The 19,932-nt window shown below is 58.4% G+C and overlaps 1 protein-coding gene and 1 pseudogene across 1 annotated transcript; both read right to left on the bottom strand.

The window, feature by feature from the left end:
- Positions 1–9,661: 9,661 nt before the first annotated feature.
- On the bottom strand, positions 9,662–12,871 carry LOC143350697 (uncharacterized; the record flags this gene model as incomplete). Its single annotated transcript, XM_076782724.1, has 4 exons — positions 9,662–9,763; positions 11,224–11,242; positions 11,706–11,767; positions 12,788–12,871. Coding segments are annotated over 4 exons (267 nt in total), but the record flags the coding sequence as incomplete, so codon positions are not given.
- Positions 12,872–17,222: 4,351 nt separating this feature from the next.
- On the bottom strand, positions 17,223–17,399 carry LOC143350703 (U2 spliceosomal RNA; annotated as a pseudogene).
- Between the last annotated feature and the right edge of the window lie 2,533 nt (positions 17,400–19,932).

Here is a 19,932-nt window from a genome sequence, read left to right as displayed (position 1 = left end):
CCTTATTCCCCATGTCACTTCTATTCACCCAATTTTCGTTGTTCGCCCCTTCTTGGACATTCGCCCCGTCACCCTTTCCGACCCGTTTCCGCTGGTCGTCCCGTCTTGCTTATTCGCCCCGTTTTTACCATTTGCCCCGTCCCCCTATTCGGCCCGTTTTCGCTGGTCGCCCCCATTCCTATTTGCCCCGTTTTGGCATTCGCCCCGTCCCCATATTCGGACCAATTACGCTGGTCACCCCGTCCCTTGTTCGCCCCGACCCCTTGTTTCTCTTGTTTGCGCTGGTCGCCCCGTCTTCCTCGTTCGCCCCGTTATTGCCATTGGCCGCGTCTTCCTAGTCGGCGCGTTTTCACTGGTGATCCCGTCCCTTGTTCGCCCCCGACCCCTTACTTGCCCCGTTTTCGCTGGTCGCCCCGCCTTCCTTATTCGCACCCTTTTCGTCGTTCGCCCTGTATTCGACATTCGCCCCGTACCCCTATTCGGCCCGTTTTCGTTGGTTACCCCGTCTCCCTATTCGGCCCGTTTTCGTCGTTCGCCCCGTCGCCCTATTTGGCCCGTTATCGCTTGTCCGCCGTCATTGCAATACAACCCCTTCTCATCGTACGCCCCGTCTTCGACATTCGCCCCGACCCCATATTGGGCCCATTTTCGCCGATCGTCCCGTCATCGACATTCGCCCCGTCCCCCTATTCGGCCCGTTTACGCTGTTCGCCTCGTTTTCCTTATTCGCCCCGTTTTTACCATTTTCCCCGTCTCCCTATTCGGCCAGTTTTCGCTGGTCGCCCCATATTCCAATTCGCCACGTTTTCGATGTTCTCCCCGTCCCCCTATTTGGCCCGTTATCGCTGGTCCGCCGTCATTACAATTCACCCCCTTGTCATCGTGCGCCCCGTCGTCGACTTTCGCCCCGACCCCATATTGGGCCCATTTTCGCCGTTCGTCCCGTCATCGACATTTGCCCCGTCCCCCTATTCAGCCCGTTTACGCTGTTTGCCTCGTTTTCCTTATTCGCCCCGTTTTTACCATTTGCCCCGTCCCCCAATCCGGCCTGTTTTCGCAGGTCGCGCCGTCATATCTATTCACCCCATTTTCGTTGTTCGCTCCGTCTTCGACATCCGCGCCGTTTTCACTGGTCGCCCCGTCCCCCTATTCTGCCCGTTTTCGCTGCCCGCCCCCTCATTCCCATTCCCCCTATTTTCGTCGTTCGCCCCGTCCCCCTATTTGGCCCGTTATCGCTGGTCCGCCGTCATTCCAATTCACCCCCTTCTCATCGTTCGCCCCGTCTTCGATTTTCGCCCCGAACCCCATATTTGGCCCATTTTCGCCGTTCGTCCCGTCATCGACATTTGCCCCGTCCCCCTATTCGGCCCGTTTACGCTGTTCGCCTCCTTTTCCTTATTCGCCCCGTTTTTACCATTTGCCCCGTCCCCCAATCCGGCCTGTTTTCGCAGGTCGCCCCGTCATACCTATTCACCCCATTTTCGTTGTTCGCTCCGTCTTCGACATCCGCGCCGTTTTCACTGATCGCCCCGTCCCCCTATTTCGCCCGTTTTCGCTGCCCGCCCCGTCATTCCCATTCACCCCGTTTTCGTTGTTCGCCCCGTCCCCCTATGCGGCCCGATTTCGCTGTTCGCCCCGTCTCCCTATTCGGCCCGTTTTCGCTGTTCGCCCCTCATTCCTATTTGTCCCGATAACCATGTTCGCCCCGTTCCTCTATTCGGTCCGATTACGCTGGTCAGGCGTCCCTTGTACGCCCCGATCCCATATTTGCCCCGTTTTTGCTGGTCTTCCTGGCTTCCTCATTCGCCCCGTTATTGCCATTTGTCTGGCCCCCCATTTGTCCCGTTATTGCCATCCGCCCCGTTTCCCTATTCGGCCCGTTTTCGCTGGTCGCCCCCTCATTCCTATTTACCCCGTTGTCGTCGCTCGCCCCGTCCGCCTATTCGGCCCGTTTTTGCTGGTTGCCCCGCCCCCTATTCTACTCGTTTGCTCTGGGCGCCCTGCATTCCTTATTCCCCACGTCACTCCTATTCGCCCTCTTTCCATTGTTCGCCCTTCTTCGACATTCGCCCCGTCACCCTATTTGGCTCGTTTTCGGTGGCAACCCCGTCCTCTTATTCGGCCCGCTTTCGCTGGTCGCCGCGTCCCCATATTCGATCCGTGTTCGTTGGTCCTCCTGTATTCCTTGTTCCACACGTCTTTCCCATTCACTTCAATTCGTTGTTCGCCCCGTGTTCGACATTTGGCCCGTCTTCGACATTCGCCCCGTGCCCCTATTCGGCTCGTTTTCGTTGGTCACCCCGTCCCTCTATTCCGCCCGTTTTCGTTGTTCGCCTCGTACCCCTATTTGGCCCGTTATCGCTGGTCGCTCTCTCACTCCTATTTGCCCCGTTGTCGTCGTCCGCCCCTTTTCCGACATTCGCCTCGTCTCCGTATTCGGCCCGTTTTCGTTGGTCGCCCCGTCCCCCTATTTGGCCCGTTGTCGCTGGTCGCTCTCTCACTCCTATTTGCCCCGTTGTCGTCGTCCGCCCCTTTTCCGACATTCGCCTCGTCTCCGTATTCGGACCGTGTTCGTTGGTCGCCCCGTCATTCCTATTTTCCCCGTTTTCGCTGTTCGCCCCGTCTTCGATATTCGCCCCTATTCGACCCGTTTTCGCTGGTCGCCCTCGCATTTCTATTTGCTCCGTTGTCGTTGTTCGCCCTGCCCCCTATTTGACCAGTCTTCGCTGGTCGCCCCGTATTCCTTATTCTCCACGTCACTCCTATTTGCCCTCTTTCCATTGTTCGCCCTTCTCCGACATTCGCCCCGTCACCCTATTCGACCCATTTTCGCTAGTCGCCCCGTTCGACAATTCGGTACGTTTTGGCTGGTCGCTCCTCATTCCTATTTGCCCCGTTATTGCCATTGGTCCCGTCTCCCTATTCGGCCCGATTTCGCTGTTTGTCCCGTCATACCTATTCACCCCCTTTACGTCGTTCGCCCCGTCTTCGACATTCGTCCCGTCCCCGTATTCGGACCGCGTTCGTTGGTCGCTCCGTCATTCCTATTTTCCCCGTTTTCGTTGTTCGCCCCGTCTCGATGATCGCCCCGTCCCCCTATTCGGCCCGCATTCGTTGGTCGCCCCGTCCCCCCAGTTTTCCCGTTTTCGTTGTTCGCCCCGTCTCCCTATTCGGCCCGTTTTCGCTGTTCGCCCCTCATTCCTATTTGCCCCCTTAACGATGTTCTCCCCGTTTTCGGCAATCGCCCGTCCCGCTATTCGGTCCGATTACGCTGGTCACCCGTCCCTTGTTCGCCCCGACCCCTTAATTACCCCGTTTTCGCTCGTCGCCCCGTAAGTGCCATTCGTCCCGTTATTGCCATTCGCCCCGTCCCCCAATTCAGCCCGTTTACGCTGGTCGCCCCGTCTTCCTTATTCGCCTCGTTTTTACCATTTGCCCCGTCCCCTTACTCGGCCCCTTATCGCTGGTCGCCCCGTCATTCCTACTTTCCCCGTTTTCGTTGTTCGCCCCGTTCCCCTATTCGGCCCGATTTCGCTGGTCGCCCCGTCCCCCTATTCGGCCCGTCTTCGCTGCTCGCCCCGTCCCCCCATTCTACCCGTTTTCTCTGGGTACCCCGAATTCCTCATTCCCCGCGTCATCTGAATTCGCCCTATTTTCGTTGGTCGCCTCTTCTTGGACATTGGCCCCGTCACCTTTTCCGGCCCGTTTACGCTGGTCGCCCCGTCTTGCTTATTCGCCCCGTTTTTACCATTTGTCCCGCCCCCTATTCGGCCCGTTTTCGCTGGTCGCCCCCATTCCTATTTGCCCCGTTTTGGCATTCGCCCCGTCCCCATATTCGGACCAATTACGCTGGTCAACCCGTCCCTTGTTCGCCCCGACTCCTTGTTTGGCTTGTTTGCGCTGGTCGCCCCGTCTTCCTCATTCGCCCCGTTATTGCCATTGGCCCCGCCTCCCTATTCAACCCGTTTTCGCTGGTCGTCCCCTCATTCCAATATGCCCCGTTGTCGTTGTTCGCTCCGTCCCCCTATTTGGCTCGGTTTCGCTGGTCGCCTCGTAATTCCTTATTTCCCACGTCACTTCTATTCGCCCAATTTTCGTTGTTCGCCCCTTCTTGGACATTCGCCCCGTCACCCGTTCCGACCCATTTCCGCTGGTCGTTCCGTCTTGCTTACTCGTCCCGTTTTTACCATTTGCCCCGTCCCCATATTGGGCCCGTTTTCGCTGGTCGCCACGTCCCCCTATTCGGCCCGTTATCGCTGGTCGCCCCGTCATTCCTATTCACCTCCTTTTCGTTGTTCGCCCCGTCTTCGACATTCGTCCCGTCTCCGTATTTGGACCGTGTTCTCTGGTTGCCCCGTTATTCCTATTTTCCCCGTTTTCGTTGTTTCGTTGTTCGCCCCGTCTTCGTGATTCGCCCCGTCCCCCTATTCGGCCCGCTTTCGCTGGTCGCCCCGTCCCCCTATTCTACCCATTTTCTCTGGGCACCCCGAATTCCTCATTCCCCGCGTCATCTGTATTCGCCCTATTTTCGTTGGTCGCCTCTTCTTGGACATTGGCCCCGTCACCTTTTCCGGCCCGTTTCCGCTGGTCGTCCCGTCTTGCTTATTCGCCCCGTTTTTACCATTTGCCCCGTCCCCCTATTCGGCCCGTTTTCGCTGGTCGCCCCCATTCCTATTTGCCCCGTTTTCGCTGGTCGCCCCCATTCCTATTTGCCCCGTTTTGGCATTCGCCCCGTCCCCATATTCGGACCAATTACGCTGGTCACCCCGTCCCTTGTTCGCCCCGACCCCTTGTTTCTCTTGTTTGCGCTGGTCGCCCCGTCTTCCTCGTTCGCCCCGTTATTGCCATTGGCCGCGTCTTCCTAGTCGGCGCGTTTTCGCTGGTGATCCCGTCCCTTGTTCGCCCCCGACCCCTTACTTGCCCCGTTTTCGCTGGTCGCCCCGCCTTCCTTATTCGCACCCTTTTCGTCGTTCGCCCTGTCTTCGACATTCGCCCCGTACCCCTATTCGGCCCGTTTTCGTTGGTCACCCCGTCTCCCTATTCGGCCCGTTTTCGTCGTTCGCCCCGTCGCCCTATTTGGCCCGTTATCGCTGGTCTGCCGTCATTCCTATTCACCCCCTTCTCATCGTTCGCCCCGTCTTCGACATTCGCCCCGACCTCATATCGGGCCCATTTTCGACGTTCGTCCCGTCATCGACATTCGCCCTGTGCCCCTATTCGGCCCGTTTTCGTTGTTCACCCCGTCCCCCTATTCGGCCCGATTTCGTTGTTCGCCCCGTCTTCGATATTCGCCCCGTCCCCCTATTCGGCCCGTTTTCGCTGTTCGCCCCTCATTCCTATTTGTCCCGATAACGATGTTCGGCCCTTTCCTGTATTCGGTCCGATTACGCTAGTCACCCATCCCTTGTACGCCCCGATCCCATATTTGCCCCGTTTTTGCTGGTCTTCCTGCCTTCCTCATTCGCCCCGTTATTGCCATTTGTCTAGCCCCCCATTTGTCCCGTTATTGCCATCCGCCCCGTCTCCCTATTCGGCCCGTTTTCACTGGACGCCCTGTCCTCTTATTCGGCCCGCTTTCGTTGGTCGCCCCGGCCCCTATTCGGCCCGTTTTCGCTGTTCGCCCCTCATTCCTATTTGTCCCGATAACGATGTTCGGCCCTTTCCTGTATTCGGTCCGATTACGCTGGTCACCCGTCCCTTGTTCGCCCCGACCCCTTAATTGCCCCGTTTTCGCTCGTCGCCCCGTTAGTGCCATTCGTCTGCCCCCCATTTGTCCCGTTATTGCCATTCGCCCCGTCCCCCAATTCAGCCCGTTTACGCTGGTCGCCTCGTCTTCCTTATTCGCCCTGTTTTTACCATTTGCCCCGTCCCCTTACTCGGCCCCTTATCGCTGGTCCCCCCGTCGTTCCTATTCGCCCCATTCTCGTCGTTCGCCCCGTCTTAGGCATTCGCCCCGTCGCCGCATATTGGGCCCGCTTTCGCTGGTCGCCGCGTCCCCCTATTGGGCCCGTTATCGCTGGTCCGCCGTCATTCCAATGCACCCCATTCTCGTCGTTCGCCCCGACTTCGACATTTGCCCCGTCCCCATATTGGGCCCGTTTTCGCTGGTCGCCACGTCCCCCTATTCGGCCCGGTATCGCTGGTCGCCCCGTCATTCCTATTCTACCCGTTTTCTCTGGGCGCCCCGAATTCCACATTCCCCGCGTCATTCGTATTCGCCCTATTTTCGTTGTTCGCCTCTACTTGGACATTCGCCCCGTCACCCTTTCCGGCCCGTTTACGCTGGTCGCCCCGTCTTGCTTATTCGCCCCGTTTTTACCATTTGCCCCGTCCCCCTATTCGCCCCGTTTTCGCTAGTCGCCCCGTCCCCCTATTCGATCCATTTTCGCTGGTCGCCCCGTCCCCCTATTCGGCCCGTTTTCGCTGTTCGCCCCACATTCCCATTTGCCCCGATAACGATGTTCGCCCCGTTCCTGTATTCGGTCCGATTACGCTGGTCACCCGTCCTTTGTACTCCCCGACCCCATATTTGTCCCGTTTTCGCTGGTCTTCCAGCCTTCCTCATTCGCCCCGTTATTGCCAATTGTCTGGCCCCCTATTTGTCCCGTTATTGCCATTCGCCCCGTTTCCCGATTCGGCCCGTTTTCGCTGATCGCCCCCTCATTCCTATTTGCCGCGTTGTCGTCGTTCACCCCGTCTCCGTATGCGGCCCGTTTTCGCTGGTCGCCCCGTATTCCTTATTCCCCAGGTTACTACTATTCGCCGTACATTCGTTGTTCGCCCCTTCTTGGACATTCGCCCGCCACCATCTCCGGCCCGTTTACGCTGGTTGCCCCGTCATGTTTATTTGCCCCGTTTTTACCATTTGCCCCGACTGCTTATTCGGCCCGTTTAGGTTGGCCGCCCCATTTTTACCATTTGCTGCGTCTCCCTATTCGGCCCGTTTTCGCTAGTCGCCCCGTCCCCCTATTCGATCCATTTTCACCTGTCGCCCCGTCCCCCTATTCGGCCCGTTTTCTTCGTTCGTTCCGTCCCCCTATTTGGCCCGTTATCGCTGGTTGCCGCGTCCCCATATTCGACCCGTTTTCGCTGGTCGTCCCGTCCCCTTGTTCGGTCCGTTTTCGCCGGTCGCCTTGTCTTCCTTATTCGCCACGTTTTCGATGTTCTCCCCGTCCCCCTATTTGGCCCGTTATCGCTGGTCCGCCGTCATTACAATTCACCCCCTTCTCATCGTGCGCCCCGTCGTCGACTTTCGCCCCGACCCCATATTGGGCCCATTTTCGCCGTTCGTCCCGTCATCGACATTTGCCCCGTCCCCCTATTCGGCCCGTTTACGCTGTTCGCCTCGTTTTCCTTATTCGCCCCGTTTTTACCATTTGCCCCGTCCCCCAATCCGGCCTGTTTTCGCAGGTCGCCCCGTCATACCTATTCACACCATTTTCGTTGTTCGCTCCGTCTTCGACATCCGCGCCGTTTTCACTGATCGCCCCGTCCCCCAATTCCGCCCGTTTTCGCTGCCCGCCCCGTCATTCCCATTCACCCCGTTTTCGTTGTTCGCCCTGTCCCCCCATTTGGCCCGTTTTCGCTGATCACCCCGTTCGTCAATTCAGTACGTTTTGGCTGGTCGCCCCTCATTCCTATTTGCCCCGTTATAGCCATTGGTCCCGTCTCCCTATGCGGCCCGATTTCGCTGTTCGCCCCGTCTCCCTATTCGGCCCGTTTTCGCTGTTCGCCCCTCATTCCTATTTGTCCCGATAACCATGTTCGCCCCGTTCCTCTATTCGGTCCGATTACGCTGGTCAGGCGTCCCTTGTACGCCCCGATCCCATATTTGCCCCGTTTTTGCTGGTCTTCCTGCCTTCCTCATTCGCCCCGTTATTGCCATTTGTCTGGCCCCCCATTTGTCCCGTTATTGCCATCCGCCCCGTTTCCCTATTCGGCCCGTTTTCGCTGGTCGCCCCCTCATTCCTATTTATCCCGTTGTCGTCGCTCGCCCCGTCCGCCTATTCGGCCCGTTTTTGCTGGTTGCCCCGCCCCCTATTCTACTCGTTTGCTCTGGGCGCCCTGCATTCCTTATTCCCCACGTCACTCCTATTCGCCCTCTTTCCATTGTTTGCCCTTCTTCGACATTCGCCCCGTCACCCTATTTGGCTCGTTTTCGGTGGCAGCCCCGTCCTCTTATTCGGCCCGCTTTCGCTGGTCGCCGCGTCCCCATATTCGATCCGTGTTCGTTGGTCCTCCTGTATTCCTTGTTCCACACGTCTTTCCCATTCACTTCAATTCGTTGTTCGCCCCGTGTTCGACATTTGGCCCGTCTTCGACATTCGCCCCGTACCCCGATTCAGCTCGTTTTCGTTGGTCACCCCGTCCCTCTATTCGGCCCGTTTTCGTTGTTCGCCCCGTCCCCCTATTTGGCCCGTTATCGCTGGTCGCTCTCTCACTCCTATTTGCCCCGTTGTCGTCGTCCGCCCCTTTTCCGACATTCGCCTCGTCTCCGTATTCGGACCGTGTTCGTTGGTCGCCCCGTCATTCCTATTTTCCCCGTTTTCGCTGTTCGCCCCGTCTTCGATATTCGCCCCTATTCGACCCGTTTTCGCTGGTCGCCCTCGCATTTCTATTTGCTCCGTTGTCGTTGTTCGCCCTGCCCCCTATTTGACCAGTCTTCGCTGGTCGCCCCGTATTCCTTATTCCCCACGTCACTCCTATTTGCCCTCTTTCCATTGTTCGCCCTTCTCCGAAATTCGCCCCGTCACCCTAGTCGACCCATTTTCGCTAGTCGCCCCGTTCGTCAATTCGGTACGTTTTGGCTGGTCGCCCCTCATTCCTATTTGCCCCGTTATTGCCATTGGTCCCGTCTCCCTATTCGGCCCGATTTCGCTGTTTGTCCCGTCATACCTATTCACCCCCTTTTCGTCGTTCGCCCCGTGTTCGACATTGGGCCCGTCTTCGACATTCGCCCCGTACCCCTATTCGGCTCGTTTTCGTTGGTCACCCCGTCCCTCTATTCGGCCCGTTTTCGTTGTTCGCCTCGTACCCCTATTTGGCCCGTTATCGCTGGTCGCTCTCTCACTCCTATTTGCCCCGTTGTCGTCGTCCGCCCCTTTTCCGACATTCGCCTCGTCTCCGTATTCGGCCCGTTTTCGTTGGTCGCCCCGTCCCCCTATTTGGCCCGTTGTCGCTGGTCGCTCTCTCACTCCTATTTGCCCCGTTGTCGTCGTCCGCCCCTTTTCCGACATTCGCCTCGTCTCCGTATTCGGACCGTGTTCGTTGGTCGCCCCGTCATTCCTATTTTCCCCGTTTTCGCTGTTCGCCCCGTCTTCGATATTCGCCCCTATTCGACCCGTTTTCGCTGGTCGCCCTCGCATTTCTATTTGCTCCGTTGTCGTTGTTCGCCCTGCCCCCTATTTGACCAGTCTTCGCTGGTCGCCCCGTATTCCTTATTCCCCACGTCACTCCTATTTGCCCTCTTTCCATTGTTCGCCCTTCTCCGAAATTCGCCCCGTCACCCTATTCGACCCATTTTCGCTAGTCGCCCCGTTCGTCAATTCGGTACGTTTTGGCTGGTCGCCCCTCATTCCTATTTGCCCCGTTATTGCCATTGGTCCCGTCTCCCTATTCGGCCCGATTTCGCTGTTTGTCCCGTCATACCTATTCACCCCCTTTACGTCGTTCGCCCCGTCTTCGACATTCGTCCCGTCCCCGTATTCGGACCGCGTTCGTTGGTCGCTCCGTCATTCCTATTTTCCCCGTTTTCGTTGTTCGCCCCGTCTCGATGATCGCCCCGTCCCCCTATTCGGCCCGCATTCGTTGGTCGCCCCGTCCCCCCAGTTTTCCCGTTTTCGTTGTTCGCCCCGTCTCCCTATTCGGCCCGTTTTCGCTGTTCGCCCCTCATTCCTATTTGCCCCCTTAACGATGTTCTCCCCGTTTTCGGCATTCGCCCGTCCCGCTATTCGGTCCGATTACGCTGGTCACCCGTCCCTTGTTCGCCCCGACCCCTTAATTACCCCGTTTTCGCTCGTCGCCCCGTAAGTGCCATTCGTCCCGTTATTGCCATTCGCCCCGTCCCCCAATTCAGCCCGTTTACGCTGGTCGCCTCGTCTTCCTTATTCGCCTCGTTTTTACCATTTGCCCCGTCCCCTTACTCGGCCCCTTATCGCTGGTCGCCCCGTCATTCCTACTTTCCCCGTTTTCGTTGTTCGCCCCGTTCCCCTATTCGGCCCGTCTTCGCTGCTCGCCCCGTCCCCCCATTCTACCCGTTTTCTCTGGGTACCCCGAATTCCTCATTCCCCGCGTCATCTGAATTCGCCCTATTTTCGTTGGTCGCCTCTTCTTGGACATTGGCCCCGTCACCTTTTCCGGCCCGTTTACGCTGGTCGCCCCGTCTTGCTTATTCGCCCCGTTTTTACCATTTGTCCCGCCCCCTATTCGGCCCGTTTTCGCTGGTCGCCCCCATTCCTATTTGCCCCGTTTTGGCATTCGCCCCGTCCCCATATTCGGACCAATTACGCTGGTCAACCCGTCCCTTGTTCGCCCCGACTCCTTGTTTGGCTTGTTTGCGCTGGTCGCCCCGTCTTCCTCATTCGCCCCGTTATTGCCATCGGCCCCGCCTCCCTATTCAACCCGTTTTCGCTGGTCGTCCCCTCATTCCAATATGCCCCGTTGTCGTTGTTCACTCCGTCCCCCTATTCGGCTCGGTTTCGCTGGTCGCCTCGTAATTCCTTATTTCCCACGTCACTTCTATTCGCCCAATTTTCGTTGTTCGCCCCTTCTTGGACATTCGCCCCGTCACCCGTTCCGACCCATTTCCGCTGGTCGTTCCGTCTTGCTTACTCGTCCCGTTTTTACCATTTGCCCCGTCCCCATATTGGGCCCGTTTTCGCTGGTCGCCACGTCCCCCTATTCGGCCCGTTATCGCTGGTCGCCCCGTCATTCCTATTCACCCCCTTTTCGTTGTTCGCCCCGTCTTCGACATTCGTCCCGTCTCCGTATTTGGACCGTGTTCTCTGGTTGCCCCGTTATTCCTATTTTCCCCGTTTTCGTTGTTTCGTTGTTCGCCCCGTCTTCGTGATTCGCCCCGTCCCCCTATTCGGCCCGCTTTCGCTGGTCGCCCCGTCCCCCTATTCTACCCATTTTCTCTGGGCACCCCGAATTCCTCATTCCCCGCGTCATCTGTATTCGCCCTATTTTCGTTGGTCGCCTCTTCTTGGACATTGGCCCCGTCACCTTTTCCGGCCCGTTCACGCTGGTCGCCCCGTCTTGCTTATTCACCCCGTTTTTACCATTTGTCCCGCCTTCCTATTCGGCCCGTCTTCGCTGCTCGCCCCGTCCCCCCATTCTACCCGTTTTCTCTGGGTACCCCGAATTCCTCATTCCCCGCGTCATCTGAATTCGCCCTATTTTCGTTGGTCGCCTCTTCTTGGACATTGGCCCCGTCACCTTTTCCGGCCCGTTTACGCTGGTCGCCCCGTCTTGCTTATTCGCCCCGTTTTTACCATTTGTCCCGCCCCCTATTCGGCCCGTTTTCGCTGGTCGCCCCCATTCCTATTTGCCCCGTTTTGGCATTCGCCCCGTCCCCATATTCGGACCAATTACGATGGTCACTCCGACCCTTGCTCGCCCCGACCCCTTGTTTGGCTTGTTTGCGCTGGTCGCCCGTCTTCCTCATTCGGCCCGTTATTGCCATTGGCCCCGTCTCCCTATTCGGCCCGTTTTCGCTGGTTACCCCCTCATTCCAATTTGTCCCGTTGTCGTTGTTCGCCCCGTCCCCCTATTCGGCCCGTTTTCGCTGGTCGCCCCGTATTCCATATTCCCCACGTTACTACTATTCGCCCTACTTTCATTGTTCGCCCCTTCTTGGACATTCGCCCCGTCACCCTTTCAGGCTCGTTTACGTTGGTCGCCCCGTCTTGCTTATTCGCCCCGTTTTTAGCATTTGCCCCGTCCCCCTATTCGGCCCGTTTTCGCTGGACGCCCCCTATTCCTTATTCCCCACGTCATTCCTATTCTCCCTATTTTCGTTGGTCGCCCCCTTTTTCAACATTGGTCCCGTTTCCCTATTCGGCTCGTTTTCGCTGGTCGCCCCCTCATTCCTGTTTGCCCCGTTGTCGTCATTCGCCCCGTCCCCCTTTTCGGCCCGTTTTCGCTGATCGCCCCGTCCGCCTATTCGGCCCGTTTTTGCTGATTGCCCCGCCCCCTATTCTACTCGTTTGCTCTGGGCGTCCCGCATTCCTTATTCCCCACGTCCTTCCTATTCGCCCTATTTTCATTGTTCGCCCCTTCTTTGACACTCGCCACGTCACCCTTTCCCGACCGTTGACGGTGGTCGCCTCGTTTTTACCATTTGCCTCGTCCCCTTATTCGGCCCCTTTTCGCTGGTCGCTCCGTCCCCCTATTCGGCCCGTTTTCGCTGCTCGCTCCGTCCCCCTATACTACACGTTTTCTCTGGGCACCTCGAATTCCTCATTTCCCGCGTCATTTGTATTCGCCCTATTTTCGTTGTTCGCCCCTTCTTGGACATTGGCCCCGTCACCTTTTCCGGCCTGTTCACGCTGGTCGCCCCGTCTTGCTGATTCGCCCCGTTTTTACCATTTGTCCCGCCCCCCTATTCGGCCCGTTTTCGCTGGTCGCCCTGTCCCCCCCATTCGGCCTGTTATCGCTGGTCGCCCCGTCATTCCTATTCACCCCCTTTCCGTCGTTTGCCCCGTTTTCGACATTCACCCCGTAGCCCTATTCGGCCCGCTTTCGCTGGTCGCCCCGTCTCCCTATTCGGCCCGTTTTCGTCGTTTGCCCCGTCCCCCCAATTTGGCCCATTATCACTGGTCCCCCCGTCATTCCATATCACCCCATTCTGGTCGTTCGCCCCGTCCCCATATTAGCCCCGCTTTGGCTAGTCGCTCCGACCCCCTATTCGGCCAGTTTTAGCTGGTCGCCCCCTCATTCCAATTTGCCCCGTCCCCCTATTCGTCCGTTTTCGCTGGTCGCCCCGCCCCCCATTCGGCCCGTTTTCGGTGTTTGCCCCGTCATACCTATTCACCACCTTTTCGTCGTTCGCCCTGTCTTCGACATTCGTCCCGTCCCTGTATTCGGAACGGGTTCGTTGGTCGCCCCGTCACTCCTTTTTTCTCCGTTTTCGTTGTTCGCCCAGTCTTCGATATTCGCCCCGTCCCCCTATTCGGCCCGATTTCGCTGTTCGCCCCACATTCCCATTTGCCCCGATAACGATGTTCGCCCCGTTCCTGTATTCGGTCCGATTACGCTGGTCACCCGTCCCTTGTACGCCCCGATCCCATATTTGCCCCGTTTTTGCTGGTCTTCCTGCCTTCCTCATTCGCCCCGTTATTGCCATTTGTCTGGCCCCCCATTTGTCCCGTTATTGCCATCCGCCCCGTTTCCCGATTCGGCCCGTTTTCGTTGTTCGCCCCGTCTCCCTATTCGGCCCGTTTTCGCTGTTCGCCACTCATTCCTATTTGCCCCGTTAACGATGTTCGCCCCGTTTTCGGCATTCGACCCCCCCCCCCCCCCCCCCCGCTATTCGGTCCGATTACGCTGGTCACCCGTCCCTTGTTCGCCCCGACCCCTTAATTGCCCCGTTTTCGCTCGTCGCCACGTTAGTGCCATTCGTCTGCCCCTCATTTGTCCCGTTATGCCATTCGCCCAGTCCCCCAATTCAGCCCATTTACGCTGGTCGCCTCGACTTCCTTATTCGCCCCGTTTTTACCATTTGCCTCGTCCCCTTACTCGGCCCCTTATCGCTGGTCGCCCCGTGATTCCTACTTTCCCCGTTTTCGTTGTTCGCCCCGTCCCCCTATTCGTCCCGATTTCGCTGGTCGCCCCGTTCCCGTATTCGGCCCGTTTTCGTCGTTTGCCCCGTCCCCCTATTCGGCACGATTTCGCTGTTCGCCCCTCATTCCTATTTGTCCCGTTAACGATGTTCGCCCCGTTCCTGTATTCGGTCCGATTACGCTGGTCACCCGTCCCTTGTACGCCCCGATCCCATATTTGCCCCGTTTTTGCTGGTCTTCCTGCCTTCCCCATTCGCGGCGTTATTGCCATTTGTCTGGCCCCCCATTTGTCCCGTTTTGCCATTCGCCCCGTCCCCCTATTTGACCCGTTTTCGCAGGTCGCCCCGTATTCCGTATTCCCCACCTCATTCCCATTCGTCCTATTTTCGTTGTTCGCCTCTTCTTTGACATTGGCCCCGTCTCCCTATTCGGCCCGTTTTCGCTTGTCGATCCGTCCCCCTATACGACCCGTTACTGCTGGACGCCACGTCCGTCTATTCGGCCCGTTTTGGCTGATCGCACCGTCTTCCTCGTTCGCCCCGTTATTGCCATTGGCCGCGTCTCCCTAATCGGCGCGTTTTCGCTGTTGATCCCGTCCCTTGTTCGCCCCCGACCCCTTAGTTGCCCCGTTTTCGCTGGTCGCCCCGCCTTCCTTATTCGCCCCGTTATTGCCATTCGTCTGGCCCGCTATTTGTCCCGCTATTGCCATTCGCCCCGTCCCCATATTCGGCCCGTTTTCGCTGGGCGCCCTGTCCCCCTATTCGTCCCGTTTTCGCTGTTTGCCCCGTCATACCTATTCACCCCCTTTTCGTCGTTCGCCCTGTCTTCGACATTCGCCCCGTACCCCTTTTCGGCCCGTTACCGCTAGACGCCCCGTCCCCTTATTGGGCCCGTTTTCGTTGATCGCCCCGTCATTCCTATTTGCTTCGTTTTCGTTGTTCGCCCCGTTTTTGGCATTCGCGTCGCTGGTGACGACCGCAGAGGTCGTATCACTCGGAGCTGCAGTTCGTCTGAAATTAGATCCTCGGTTTGACTCGGGGATATTAATCGGATTGCCCCGGTTCGGTTCTGGTATGTTATAATTAGAGTCCGTATGCGGGTCGTCGTACATATTAAAATTAAAATTAATGGGGTTGGTGGCCCTATTGCAGTACCTTCTACTACTGTTATTTTTAGTCAGGTACTTAAAATTGTTATTAGTATTTGGGGCTTGGTCCATGTTGCGGCTCTGTTCCGCCTCCACGGAAAGATCGACCGATCTCGCGCTGCCAGGGTTCGTTCCGTCTCTTCCCGTCGTTTTCTGCCCCCCCCCCCCCGGCACGGGAGTCCGTAGACCTGTCCTTTCTCCCTCAGGGGCTGTGCCGGAAATCGTTGGCTGCAGTACGGGGCGTAGCGACCCCGAGGTACCTGATGCTATTCAGACCATAAGCCTCCTGTTGGTCGTCACAACAACCCATTCCCAATTCCTTCTTTGGTTTTTTGAATGGTACGTGACGGCAAGAGGTACGGGGGCCTTGGCTTAACCGCCCGGGCCGCGAGTATGGCGACTCTATAAAATCGCCTCCAATCCTAAGCTATGGTGCGTGGCGATGGGATGCATGGTTGGGGGAAAAGGCCCAATCCCAAGCGACCTCCTCTGGGGGCACCTGCCGAACCCCCGGAGTATTAGGCTTACCCGGATAAAGCGGCTCTGCCTGGGTGGACCTTTATTTCCGACCTACGCGTGGGGACAGTATGGCTTTTCTAACTAAAACGGGGATGGGACGGGATAGTTCGGTGAGGGAGGACGAAGACGGAGTTGGGGCTAGGGTGACGGCGCTAGCGCCTCACTCAGCACCTAGCCCGGCTTCGTGGAGGGTGGAGGAGGACGTCCAGACTGCGTCAGTCTCGTCCTTCTCCTCCACCAGGAGCCACATAGGCTCCAAGAGGAAGCGGACGGGGCAGGCCGTCGACGGAGTGGGCAGAGCAATGAGCCCTGTTGTTATGCTCAGTTGCCACAGGGACGAGGTCACTGTGGAGATATCCGAGAGGATCTCCTCGTGTCTGAGGCGAGTGGAGAAGGTGGCCGCATCCTGCTCCTTTAAGATGCAGAAGAGCGGCGACGCAGAGGCCCTGAGTGAGGCTACGCAGAAGATGAGGGAGGCGGCGCAGGAGCTGACCAGGCGGAACGCCCGTCTGCAGCTCCTGTTGGAGGTGGGGTGGCGGGGGAGGAGGAGGGCAGAGGCGCGGTGGAGTAGCGTGGCCCTCCCTCCCATCCTCCCTCCTCCTCCGTCGCGCCCCCCGGCGGTAGTAAACAAGCGGAGTGCGGCGGTGGTGGTGCGGGGCCATACGGGCCCTTCCACCCGCACTCCGTCCGTGCAAAGTTCCCTGTCCTCCTCAGAGGATAAACTTCTGAGGAGGATTGGGTAAATGATAGAGCGAAAGTTGGCCGCCTTCCGGGATGAACTCCTCCCCGGAAGAACGGTCTGTAGGAAGGCTGTGCATCCCCGATCTGTGCCGGTACAGTCGGGGAAGGCGAAAGAGGGTTGAGCCAAGGCTCCGCCCACCGTGGCCACTCCGGGGCAGTGGGTCGCAGCCTCCAAGAGTCCAAGAGTGCAAGTGTGTTACGCAGATGACACACTGGTGCTGGCCGTCGGGGCTCAGTGGGGGAGGGCCAAACGCCTCGCCGAGGAGGGGGCGCAACGCGTCGTCGACCGGATCAGGGGGATGGGGGTGACGGTGGCGGTCCATAAGACCGAGGTGATAGCGTTCCATTCACCTCGGCAGGATCCGCCACCCCCTCTGATTCGGGTGGGTGTGGCTGATATCGAGGTGAAGGCCCGGATGAGGTATCTGGGGCTGATCCTCGATAGCTACTGGCGCTTCGAGGAGCATTTCCGCTGCCTGGTTCCCCGGTTGTAGAGGATGGTCTCGGCTTTAGGCCGGATCCTCCCCAACCTGGGGGGCCCAGCGGGACGAGTTCGCCGCCTCTATGTGGCAATGGTTCAGTCGGTGGCCCTATACGGGGCCCCCGTCTGGGCGGACGACCTGGCGGCCTCCCGGCGCAGCATGACGATGCTGCGTCGGGTGCAGAGGCGGATGGCGTTGAGGGTCATCCGCGGGTACCGGACCGTATCGCATGAGGCGGCGACGGTTCTTGCGAGGATGCCGCCCATGAACCTCGTCGCGCGGTCGCACGCGGTGCTGTATCGTCACCGTTGTGCGCCCATTCACGGGGGGACAAAGTGGGTCCCCCCGGCTGTCACGCTATCTCATGGCGGCAGGACGAGGTCACTCCGTCCCGCTGCCATCCGTCTCGGGGCTGCGTTTAGTGGCGGCTGCGAGCCCTAACTCGCAACCGCCCGCGACCCCATTTCTACCCCTCGGCGGCTGGTGGCTCATGGACGCACCATGCCACCGAGTGTGTCTCCCCTAGCGCCGGACTGGAATTGGGGGGGCAGTTCCACCCCCATCATCCTGGCGGCACTGCAATGCCAGGCTGACTCGCGACAGAGGTGGATCAGGCTTCAATTGGTCCGTCAATTTCCAAAAATCAGATTAATATTCTGACTCCCCAATGGGGAGTGAATCAGATATTAAGCTGATAAGAACAGATAACAGCGTTTCTTTTCAAATAATGTTTCCCCGGAGCCAAGGCCCCGGAGATTAGGTACAGATGTATACATCAGAATTTACTAAAATTACGTTAAATCATAATTCACAAAGGGCGCAGGGACATTCCCCCTACGCCCTTGCAGTCATAACACATCTCATGCATCCCGTCGCTCCGCTGGCGGGTTAACACATATATGTATATATATAAAATGTAAGCAACAGTATTATATCTAATAAATAAATAAAAAAACAAGAAAATATAAAAAAAAGGTATAATAAATAGATAAACACAACAGTATCGAAGTAACAAAGAAAAAGAACAAAAGGTATAAAATATAACAGTTCGTCGGTGTATAGGGCCGCAATAATACCTAATAGAGAGAAGCAGTAAGAATGAATTGAGAATAAGCGATTAGAAGGAAAGAAAGAACAGGGTTACAGAGGACGCCTGCTATTCGTCCTCTTGAGCACGGAGCATGTTATTCATTTCGGCCCCTCGTCCCGCTCGGTTCTCTTGGAAATTGGTCATTCTTGTCGGCGCCGCCGTGTCCTGGTTGGCTTCAGGCGCCGCGGTTGGGGCAGGGTACTGCCGAATCCCGGAAACGTGCTCCACGTAGATGTCCCTGGACCAGGCTTTGGTCTCCGAAACCATGAGTCGTCTCATGGTCCTCGCGTAGAACCACGAGACGCGCAGCGTTTTTAAGAGGGCCTCGTTCTCCGGGCGCCATGCGCCCAGGGCCCCGACGATGAACGCGTCCACGTGGACGGTGTTAGCCGCGCCGGCGGAGGGCACACCCTATGGGCGCGTATTTGCGCAACTTCTCCGACCAGGTGAACGGACCGTGACGGCTCATGCGTCACGACTTTGTCAGGACACAAGGCCGTCAGTTCGTCAGGGACACCCGGGACACGCCGGTCAACCCGGAGGGCGCCCGGAAGACGGATCGCCCTCGCAAGCCTGCGAACCAAGCCGTGGTGTCGGAGTTGGCGAGCCGCCGAGTGAACGCCGCTGTGCCCGAGCACGTGAGGAAGGCTCTCGAGCTTAAACCCGCACCGCCGACATCGTTTATCGCCCTCCCCCCAACGGATTGCTCCATTGAGTGGGAGGACATCAAGGCGCGCGCGATGAATAAAGCGCCAGTCGGCGAAGCGAGTAAATGACCCCCCACGCATGAAGTGATTGCTCACCGCATGGCGGGAGGTCACGCCGAAAACCTTCCCCTGGTCTGCTTTCCGGACCAGTGTCGTTCCGTAGTGCTCAGCCACTGCCGCCCTCATCCGGCGGATTATCTCCGCCTTCGCTCCTGGTGACACCACGACCGGCTCGCCCCGCGTGGCGATCTCCACCGAAAGCTCGGTCCGACCATCGTCCCACTTCCACCGAAAACCGAAACGCGCCGCAGACCTGAACGCGGCGGACCGCACCCGTGACCAGAATGAGGCACATCCGCTGGTTGGCCACGCGAAGTCCCCGGTCAAACGACCCGACAGGTACTCCACTGTATCAAGGGACGCCCTTGCCAGTGATGCAACGACCGGGTCCCGTGCGTTCAGAAGCCTGAACGCATGGGCCGCGGTCGTCACATCAGCCAGGTCAGCCAGCGGGAGGAGTCCGCATCCTCCCCACGAAGGGGGAATGTAAACTACCTCCGCGCTGGCCCGCTGCGGCAAATTGAGCTATCCCTTGGCCGCGCGCCTAACAGCCTTGTCTACCTCCGCCAATGCCGACTTTCTCACGCTGACGCCCCGTAGCAGGAAATCCACCCGTGGAATTATGACCGATCTTAAGGTTTCCACCTTCTGCCACGGGGCTAGTAGGGAGCGATCCACCGCCCCCAGGTCCCTCAGCACATCCCGGATCGTGGAGTAGGGCGTCTGGTCGATCCGAACCCCGGTGGGAATGCCCAGGTGTTCGTAGGTGTCTCCGTCTCCGAGCGCTGGAACGAGTCTCTCGTTGAGGCCAAACTCGGTCCGGGCCACCGCGCCGCTTCCAAGGACGTGCAGCGTCGCGCACTTCCCCGGGTTGAACGCGAGGCCCAGACTCCGCGCCGTGGCCTCTGCTGCAACCAATAACCCTCTCATGGTCTCGGGGGATGTCGCGATCAATGCGATATCATCCGCGTAAGCCAGGGCTGCTACCTTAAAGCCCGCCATCTCGTACCCGACCCTCGACTCCGCGGCTTGACGGACCACGGGTTCGATTGCCAGGTTGAAGAGTATTGGGCTCAAGGGGCAGCCCTGTCTTACTCCCGACTGCATGGGGATCCTATCGGCGAATCCTTCGGCAGTACGGACCCTCGTCGTGCAATCGGTGTACAGACACCGGACGAGGTTGACGATCGCAGGGGGGCACCGGCACCGGCCAGCGCGTTTAAGATGGTGGCGTGGGGGACCGAACCAAAAGCATTGGAGAGGTCCAGCCACGCAACCACCAATTCCCTCCGCCGTCGCTTCGCGTCGGCAAGGGCCTCCTGCAGAACGAAGTTGTGCTCAAGGCACCCCTCATACGGCAGGAAGCCCTTTTGTGCCGGGGAGAGACGTCGATTTTGGACGGCCC

Source organism: Colletes latitarsis, unplaced genomic scaffold (assembly GCF_051014445.1).
Source record: "Colletes latitarsis isolate SP2378_abdomen unplaced genomic scaffold, iyColLati1 scaffold0021, whole genome shotgun sequence".
NCBI lineage: Eukaryota > Metazoa > Arthropoda > Insecta > Hymenoptera > Colletidae > Colletes > Colletes latitarsis.
This window is presented reverse-complemented; position numbering and strand designations above follow the sequence as displayed.